Source organism: Pseudochaenichthys georgianus, chromosome 19 (assembly GCF_902827115.2).
Source record: "Pseudochaenichthys georgianus chromosome 19, fPseGeo1.2, whole genome shotgun sequence".
In the NCBI taxonomy this organism is placed as follows: domain Eukaryota; kingdom Metazoa; phylum Chordata; class Actinopteri; order Perciformes; family Channichthyidae; genus Pseudochaenichthys; species Pseudochaenichthys georgianus.
The window spans coordinates 2,479,379-2,489,475 of record NC_047521.1 but is presented as its reverse complement, the minus strand read 5'-3'; the positions used below and the strand labels follow the sequence as shown (position 1 = coordinate 2,489,475).

Below are 10,097 nucleotides of genomic sequence, written 5' to 3'. Positions count from 1 at the left end.
TGATATTGAAGATCAAGCCGGAGACGAGTGATATTTTCTAACACTTTGTGAATGTGAATAATGTGACCAGCCACTGAAAAATGCCCTTTGCACTTTTTTAAAAAGATAACTGCACCTTAATGCCTACATTAGGATGATTTATGGAATTTTTAAGTATATTCATTGCAAATCATTAAACCAGGAAAAAACTGAGGAACCTATGCAAAGTCTGCCAATAATTATAACAATTATAAACTAGGTCAGTGGTGCCCAACAAGGGGGGGCGCCAAAGATCGCAGGGGGGGGGGGGGGGGGGGGGGGGGGCCAGGCCTCAGATGATTTGAGGCCAAATATCATATTTAGACATTTTCTTTTATTGTAAGGCAATACATGATTGTCACTAAAAGCCTCGTCTCTATATTACAATTACATATACAAAATAATTGATTAATTAATTTGAATACAAATTCAAGATAGTAGCTATTATAGGCATAAAAAGACAGAAATGTATAATTTGTTCTTTAATAGAAATGTTTCTTCTGCCCGTAGAGTGTCCAAACCAGGCTTTTCTGGATAAGCAACATTTTTAAAACAGTCATTGTCCATGCCGGTTTCAATTGGATTATTTGTCACAGTTGCTCAAAATCAGATCGGTCTCCTCCATTTTGTAGATTATTTACGATTATTTACCACATGTTACGTACTCCCCCCCCTTTTGTTGTCCTCTTTGTTCTCTCTGCTGTGCAGGTACACCTGGCTCCGCCTTCCTCAGGTGTTCCCAGTTGCCACTCAGCCGAGCTCGGCGCAGGTGTTCCCAGTTGCCAATCAGCCCATGCATAAAAGAGGAGACTGAAGGAGAAGGAGGAGGCCGATCACTACTCCGGATGTCTCTGCTGTGGCAGAGCTCTTTTGCTTTTGTTGTGTGTTTCCTGGAGGACGTGTTAGAGTTAGGTTTTTGCGGCTTTATTTCTCCCGTTCTGTGTGATTTTGGGTAGCGGAGGAAGGCTCTGGATCCTACGGCCCGTGGTGTGGTTGGCCCAAGTCCCCTCTGTCTTTTTGTTTGTGTTACCTGTCCTCCAGTGTATGTTTTATGATTGTGGCAATAAATGTACGATCACAGTTTAGTGCCTACGTGTTGTGTAATTTTGTTTTATGTTGCGGACTGCCTCACGAGCCACTACTATTGAGTAGGGAGGCGGTTGTAACATATGGGGGCTCGTCCAAAGGCTGTCTCGGGCAGGTGCCGGTGTGGTTAGTAGTATTACTTTCTAAAAGGCCCTTGACAGCATTTTGTTGTTTGTTTGGCTGTATAGCGTAGAGTGGCAGTGATGGATTTCGACTTGGAGGGGTTTTGTGGGTGATCCAACTCGGGGGAAGTTGGGTGCATGTAGCGAACAGCAGCTTAGTCTGATCGCAGGCAAATTTGACGTTGTTGTCAATAAACAGAACAAGAAAACGGATCATTAAAGGAATGGTATGCTCATGACACTCATTTTTTAAAAATTATCATCCGATAAAACAGACCAGTCTCTGCCAGTCTCTCTTTTTTTTTTTTTAATCCGATGACATTATCAGTGATTTTAAACTGATTATATACCGAAATAACATCAACACTGTGGGCGCCGCCATTTCCCGGACGTGACGTAATCCATGCGTTTGGTTTTCGAAGACACGTTGATCTCCATGTTATTACTGTAGTTTCTCTCTTCAAATATGCCTCACTGTATCGCAGAAATATTGCCATAATTCTGATAGGAACAATCCAGGAATGCTCGGTTCCATCTGTTGCCAAAAGGTAAGCATAGAAGTACATTCGGAGGCAGTGGCTAGCGAAATGTGGCCGGCCGGAACCGAGAGATTCACAGGCTCATGTATGCAGCGAACATTTCAAATTTCCGGACGACTACTCTGAGAGTATGATAAAACATAACATGGGATTTATGGAACAACCATTACTCAATGGAGATGGCAGTACCATCGGTCTTTCTGGTGTCATCACCGACCAGGACACCAGTTTCGGCCAGTTGAGAAATCGCCCTCTGCAAGTGTGAAGCGACGGAGGAGCAGAAGTAGTGCCTCGGAGTAAGAATAAGGTATGTTATAGCGCATTTCCATTGCAGCGGCTAGCCCCGTTTTAACGTCCAGGCCAGGACAGTTTTTTGGTGGCCTTTCCATATAGCGTAGTACCAGACTAGTGTGTACTTTCCCCCCCAGTTTTTCCGGCCCCATAAAATCGTGATTCTATGGCCAGGGACAACGAAGCTGAGATGCTAAACTAGAGAGGGAATCGCTAGCAAGGGTGGTACTACAGCATACATATAGTATCTTATATCATCTTCCTATTATACACACATGCATTTTCAAACATTTGGACTTACCTATGTTGCAAATGTACTCTCTTTTCAATTTACAACACGGGCATCTATTGCACGTCTGTCCGTCCTGGGAGAGGGATCCCTCCTCTGTTGCTCTCCCTGAGTTTCTCCCATGTTCCCTTTAAACTGGGGGTTTTCTTCGGAAGTTTTTCCTTGTACGATGTGAGGGTCTTAGGACAGAGGGTGTCGTATTGTCATACTGATATGTATGGCTGAATTCCCCCATCCAATCTCTTCACATTGGTCAAAACTTGTTTCCTCTGCTGACGAGTCCGAACTGAAATACTCCGCCATGTTTCCGTGTGTTGACAAAGTGAACGCATGGATGACGTCACGACCATCACGTGACTACTGAAAATGGCAAACATGGCGGCGGCCAGACGGAATATACAGGTCTTGATAAAAAAGAGCTATAAAATCCTTATTTACCGGGGAATATCGCTGATTTCTTCAGGGTATGGTTTAAACATAACGTTTCACTAAATACTGAAGTTTTGATTAATTATCTAATGAGTGGACCATTCCTTTAAGGGACAGCTGTTGGCTGCGCTTATAGATCAGGAGGTATTGTCAGAGGAGGAAGTAGACGTTCCCATGGACGACGGGACAGGGGTCTCTCAGAAAGTGAGCGACCTTCAACTTCAGCTAGAGCTGCGCAAGCTGATGGTTAGAGAGAAGGAGAGTGACAACAGACTGAGAGAGAAGGAGATCGCCTGTAATCTCGAATTGAGGAAGTATGAGGCAGAGTTACGTTTGAGGGAGCTGGATCTGACGTCTCACCAGACTCAGCAGTTGGGGTCTGCGCAACCTCAGGATTTTGACGTAGGCAAGTATACTCGGTTTATCCCAGTGTTTAACGAAAAAGACGTTGATAGCTATTTTGTCCTGTTTGAGCGTGTAGCAACAACGTTTAAATGGCCTGGGAACATGTGGACCGTTATGCTGCAGTGCGTTCTCGCGGGTAAAGCGCAGGAGGTGTATACTGCGTTATCTGAGGAGGTTAGCCGGGATTATGAACAGGTGAAAGCTGCAATTCTGCGCGCTTATGAGCTGGTGCCTGAGGCATACCGTCAACAGTTTCGTGGTTTGAAAAGACAAGATTGTCAAGCGTATGTGGAATTCGCCCGTGAGAAAGAGGTTCTGTTTGAGCGGTGGTGCTCATCGACGAGGACAAAGTCCTCTAGAGGACCTAAAAACATTAGTGCTCATGGAAGAATTTAAAAACTGTTTGCCTTACACAGTAGCCACATACCTCAATGAGCAAAAACCGGTGAAACTGTTTGATGCTGCGGTTTTGGCTGACGAATAAGCGCTTACTCGCAAGACTGTCTACGGTGAGAAGACTAGGGCACAGGCCGGGTTTGTGGACAATAATATCAGAGAAACCCCAGTCTTCACTAAAGTGCCATGGCAGTCCAGCAGGCCAAGAGTTGCTGAGGAAAAACCGGGAGTGGTGAATGGGGGAGTAGTGTCTTCGCTTGGGAAGGACAACAGGATTCCAGTGACAATTTTGAAGGATACAGCGGCATCACAATCTTTTATCGTGACTGGTGTGTTGCCCCTCTCGGAGGAGTCGGCTGTTAATTCGGGTGTTCTTGTGAGGGGGTTTGGGATGCAGTATGTAGATTCACCGTTGCATTATATTCACCTCGAGTCAGATCTGGTTACAGGGCCGGTGATTGTCGGGGTTCGGTAATGTTTTCCTATTGAGGGGGTAGATTTGATCTTGGGGAATGACTTAGCCGGGGGCAGAGTGCTCGTTAAGCCGGAGGTGACTGCAGTTCCTGTGGGGAATTATTCAGATAAAGTGGTCCGAGAGTTCCCTGATGTACATTCGCCTGTGCCGTTACCCGCGCCAAGTTCCAAATGTGAGGTTGAGGTCAGCAATGATGTGGATCTGGCTGATAGTTTTATGGCTATAGAACTAGATGTGCCATTTAATGACCCTCCCCTGCAGCGTGAGGGTGAGAAATCAGGTACGATGAGCCCCGGGGCAGTTCATAACCCTGTCGCTGCCTGTGTGGTGGCACTGTCCAGTGCTAAAAGTGACACCCCTGTCACCTCGGAGGCCCCGATCGCTGCGGAGACTCTGTTGAATATTGAGTCTCATTTAGAACACTTGCCTGATGCGCAGCGTGCAGATGTGTTGGAACTGATCGTGAAGTGGAGCGCCCTGTGTCCATACCGCTCCAAGAAATTCAATCCCCACCAGCGGGTGTGTTCCATTGTTGGTTCCACCATCGAAAAGGAGGCACTGGCTATGGTTTCTGGCTTTGAACCATTTTGAGGTATACGTGGGGTCATCAAACATTCCTGTCACTATTTTCACCGATCACAACCCCCTGTGTTTCTGCACAGAATGCGTAACACAAATCAAAGGTTGATGCGGTGGAGTATTTTCATGCAAGCCTTCAATGTTGAGGTCAAACACATTCGTGGCAAGGATAATGTGTTGGCTGATGCATTGTCGCGCTTATCATATAGCAGTTATTGTGTGTTGTTAACCTGTGGGTGTGTGGAATGAGTGGTGGTGAGCACGTCTGTCAACTAAGGTTGATTGTTGTGATTGTTTTTTTGTTTTGTTTTTTAAAAAGAAAAAAATCACTAACTCATGGTGGGGGTGTTACGTACTCCCCCCCCCCTTTTGTTGTCCTCTTTGTTCTCTCTGCTGTGCAGGTACACCTGGCTCCGCCTTCCTCAGGTGTTCCCAGTTGCCAATCAGCCGAGCATAAAAGAGGAGACTGACGGAGAAGGAGGAGGCCGATCACTACTCCGGATGTCTCTGCTGTGGCAGAGCTCTTTTGCTTTTTGTTGTGTTTCCTGGAGGACGTGTTAGAGTTTTTGCGGCTTTATTTCTCCCGTTAGGTTCTGTGTGATTTTGGGTAGCGGAGGAAGGCTCTGGATCCTACGGCCCGTGGTGTGGTTGGCCCAAGTCCCCTCTGTCTTTTTGTTTGTGTTACCTGTCCTCCAGTGTATGTTTTATGATTGTGGCAATAAATGTACGATCACAGTTTAGTGCCTACGTGTTGAGTACTTTTGTTTTATGTTGCGGACTGCCTCACGAGCCACTACTATTGAGTAGGGAGGCGGGTTGTAACACCACATAAACACATTGGCAAAATCCGGCTTACTTTGAGCATGTGTGTTAAACAGTTTAATCCCTTTGTGAATTGTTTCCACTTGCGCAGTCCTTTAATTTCTTCATACCGCGGGAATCCAAATGAATTAATCCTGAGTCCAATAACCATCAAAGTCACTCCAATAGTGCTCCTTAATTACGCTTTCATCCTCCAAAATACAAAATACTTCACATTCATACAGTTTGTGACAGTAGTTGATGTGTTAATGCAAAAATATATAAGAAAAAGTGTCATTTTAAACTAAGACATATTTATTGTTTTAATTGAAACATTAAAAAACCTTTGTAGTTTTGACTCAGGAAAGTTATTTCTCGACCTTGGACATAGCAGTTTAACAGATACATCATAACTCAACGTTTTTAACCACTCTTTAGGCTTTCATTAGTGGATGGGGTTCCATTCTGATGTGATGACAGCACAGCAAAATATGCTGATAAAGACCATATGAAGGTGAAAGCACAGGAAACAACTAGTAAGTGGAACTTGAGTTAAGATTATTTAGTTTAAATTAATTGTATAATGACCAAAGACATGCTATGACCAGATTGGTCACATGTCTGGTGTTGCAAGCAGCAACTGAACAAATATTCTCACATTAAAATCCTTGTTCTCACCTGCGCAGAGTCTTGTTAAGTGCCAACAGCTTTCCCAACACCTCAGCCCCTGTGGATCTCAGGTTGTTACCCTGTAAAAACACATGTTGCATCAACAGAATACCAACCTGTCTCATGAAAGAAAACCAATTAGGGTCTGACAGTATGGACAATTTCATTTGTGCATGTGTCACCTTCAGATCCAGGACTTTTACAGTTGTGTTGCCTGACAGTCCACTTAGAAGTACTTTTGCACCTGAGAGTCACACAAGCATGAAAAGACACTGTGATACATGATGTTAACACTAATGTCATCAAAGTCAATACACCAGCAATAATTATTCCTCTAAAATTACTAACACACTAATGAGCCAATGAGACATGTTTCTCCATTAAAATCAACACACCCTAGTTTATTTTGATTCACACCTATACACCTATCTGCTGCCATAAATATATATAATAAATATACATATATAATACATATAGCTGTATAAACACCAGTTGTGGATTAATCCGCCCATACAAATAATCCCCACAAAATGCACTATTTCTTCCTGTTTGTGTAGAGTTTGTTTAAATGTACAGTGTCCTATTGTTTAGGGAAACTATTGAGACTATTTTAGGATTTATACATTCAATGGAACCAATGGGTTTCGAACTGAGAGCAAAAGACAGGGTAAGAAAGTCATTAGTTTGGGTTTTTTTCTTCTTTGAAAAAGCTACCGGTACACGTAAATGTGCATACCACTGCATTATATGGGGAATCAAAACATGTGTATACTTGCATTTAAATGTATGCTTGACACCTGCTGTAAAACTGAACCACTTACAATATAATACCACTAAGCTCATTTAGGCTGTTCGTGGATCTTAATATTGACGCACCTTCCTCGCTGAGCATACAGTCACTGAGCAGCACCTCTGTGAAGACGGTGTCTCTTTGGAAGGCCCTGGCCAGCACGGAGCAGGTCTCTGCAGACAGGCTCTGTCCACTCAGGTCCAGACTGGACCCTTGAGCCCCCCCTCCCTGGAGCCGGGCCACCACGCTCTCCTGAGGCTCCACACCGCTCTCCTTACACAGACGAAGGTATGTCTGCCTGAAATCCTCCATTGTGCATCACCACTCGCTCCTTTTCCGCTGAGTTGTCCAACGATCTCTTAACGTCTTCCTTCTTTCCTCTGGAGAAGAAAAGAGTGAATTAGGAATGAAATGATTAATTGAAAGAACATGACAATTTTCAAGCCACAAAGCCAGCCATGCTCTAGTAACGTTTGGACTGTGATGATTTGGTGCTTTTCTATGACTGGTGGGATTGTAAGGTGAATATTATTGGGGTTTGGACTGGAGGGTAGACAAAACAAGACTGATAAATTAATTAAGGCTGCATGATCTGGGAACATTTTACGTATTGCCATAATTTTGTATTGACAATGCAATTGCGATATGGTTTGCAAAATAATAGGGAATGACAATTTTTGAATTACTATCAACATTATCAATGAACAGTGTATTCTGATCAGGGTGTGATCTATACCAAATAAGGATTTTCTATTAAGTCTGTAGAATAAAGTTTGTTTCCATTCAGAATGATATTTGTTCGCATATTGTCCCTTTTCCAAATAATGCTTTAGATTGCACCATATTGCAATTATATTGCATTGAGCTCAGCTGTATTTGTGAGGCCAAATGATATAAAACTCTTGTGTGTGGCAGATTCAGTGCTTCCTTTTTGCTGGATTCATCTACCAACAGGTCCGTTTCTGATTAAGAATACATGGATGCTGAATCGGATATAAGGAGTTTTTTCAACAACAAAGTGGAGGAGAGTCCTCTCCTGTCAGAGAGACTCAGTGAGCTAAAGGACTCTCAGTGTTATCTCAGTGGGTCTCAAATGTTTTGGTCACCATTAATGTAAACAATTATTTCCGAGGTACACATTTATATGATCATTATAGTTATAAAAAAATAAGAGAATAAATGAAAAACAGGTATGAAATACTATATGACAGTAAAACAAGAATAAAGTTTAAAAGGGTGATTTGTAAAATATCCATAAAGAAAGTAAATCTGTTTACAGTTCTGTTTCAAATGGGTGTTGAGAGATGTATCCATATCTCTTCATTTTGCTCTCAAAGTGCACCAGATTGATGCATTTAACTTCAATATTTGAAAAATAAATCTTCCCGGGGGAGCTTGCCCCCGCACCCCCCTATAAAGATAGCACTTGACCCCTGCTTACACCTATATGTCCTGATTATCGAGCCTTCATTGTAACAGTTGCGGGTACACTGTGTATTTGCGTGGGGAGTGTTGCAGTAGAAAATTCCACTGTAGCGACCGGTACATTAATGAGAAACCCTAAATGTTTGAGCACCCTCTATGAAACGTCAAGCTACCCCACAGCACCCCCAAAAGAAATCTCTGGCGCCGCCACTGAGCCTGACTATTTGTGTTGGGGGGACCCGACTTTTTTTTTTCTGCGGTCAACTCAGCCGTCTCTCGCATTTGCTTGGTCAAATGAGCAACGCTTCATTTTTGAGTGCGAATAGCGTATTTACGGTAATCGCCGAGAAGTGGCGCTGACGGTAGTACAAGTGCTTATACTATATTTGATCAATCAATCAATGATATTTGATGAGGGATAAAATGATTTTTAGCGATAAGTTCTTAATAAAATTGGTACTGTTGGACTCAGTACATATTAGACTACTACCACAAATACAATCAATTACTTTTACTGTGTACTATTTGAGTAATACTCTGTCAAACTCCCCTCCAGAGTACAATAATCATCAAAGATGGCAGAAAACGTGCATTATTGTACTCTGGAGGGGAGTTTGACAGGGAACTACTCAAAAAGTACATAGTAAAAGTACTTGATTGTACTTGTGGGAGTAGTCCAAGTAAGTACTGTGTCCAACACTACCAATTGTATTAAGAACTTATGGCTAAGAATCATTTTATCCCTCATCAAATATAGAAAATACATGAATTATTGTACTCGGGAGGGGAGTTTGACCCGGGATTACTCAAAAGTACACAGTAAAAGTATTTGATTGTACTTATGGTAGTAGTCTAACAAATACTGAGTCCGACCAACAGTATCACTTTTATTAAGGATGTATTTCTAAAAATCATTTTATCTCATCAAATATAGCAGAAGTTGCATGATTTTGTTCTTTTTTAAGAACTTATGGTAAAAATAATTTGTATCGCATGAAGCAGAAAAAACATGCATTCTTTTACTCTTGCCGCTTCTCAGCAATTACCGTAAAGGCGCTATAAATCTGGCACTCAAAAATGAAGAACTGCTCATTTGACCAAGGAAATTTGAGAGACGGCTGAGTTGACCGCAGTAAAGGGGGGGCCTGACAGAAAAAGTTTGAGAACCACTGTTGTAACGTAACAATTACAATGCACCCTACACCCACCTCATCAGTTCGGCAATATCTGACCTAAGATCATAACTTAATATGAATTCAAACTTTAAGAAGTGCTTTGACTGTTATTTTTGATAGTAGTAGTAAGGAAGTCCACATCACAAAAACGCATAACACTGAATGGAATACATCCTAATGTGCGAGCCGAACTGACATATTGCTTCCATAGTTTTAGAAAATGTATTATTTGTTATTATACAATAGCTGCATCGTGGAGATAAGCAAGTACACTTGAATTGCCAAATGTTGAATGAGAGTGTCGGGAGCGAGTAAAAGCAGAGTCGTGCAGCGCTTTCAAATGGATAACCGTCCTGTAAACTACGGAAGCCTGTGGGAGTTTAGCTAAATAAATAACAAAGTAATCTTCAGGTAAAACCCTCACAAACCTCAGAGACTGCAGCACAAGTATCTTCCAGTATCTTCCTGGCAGTTATTGTTGTCGTAGACAGCACAGCTGACAGGCAAAGGAAGCCAAGCGATAAAGTAACCAGGAAGTGTACATCGGCGCAAAGCATCTTGGTCAATGTAGTTTTGATAACGTGAGCCTTTTCCATTTCTCTAAATTA

General features: G+C 42.5%; 1 protein-coding gene across 2 annotated transcripts in view; it reads right to left on the bottom strand.

The window, feature by feature from the left end:
- The window catches only part of lrrc45 (leucine rich repeat containing 45), a 34,269-nt gene extending 24,256 nt beyond the window's left edge, over positions 1-10,013 (bottom strand). For both annotated transcript variants that reach the window (XM_034108123.1, XM_034108124.2), the window contains exons 1-4: positions 9,918-10,013; positions 6,976-7,269; positions 6,282-6,343; positions 6,109-6,179 (exon numbers count right to left, since the gene is read on the bottom strand). In XM_034108123.1, the coding sequence (XP_033964014.1) occupies positions 6,109-6,179; positions 6,282-6,343; positions 6,976-7,201 (359 nt within the window). In that variant the 5' untranslated portion in view covers positions 7,202-7,269; positions 9,918-10,013. The remainder of the gene's footprint in view (positions 1-6,108; positions 6,180-6,281; positions 6,344-6,975; positions 7,270-9,917) is intronic.
- Between the last annotated feature and the right edge of the window lie 84 nt (positions 10,014-10,097).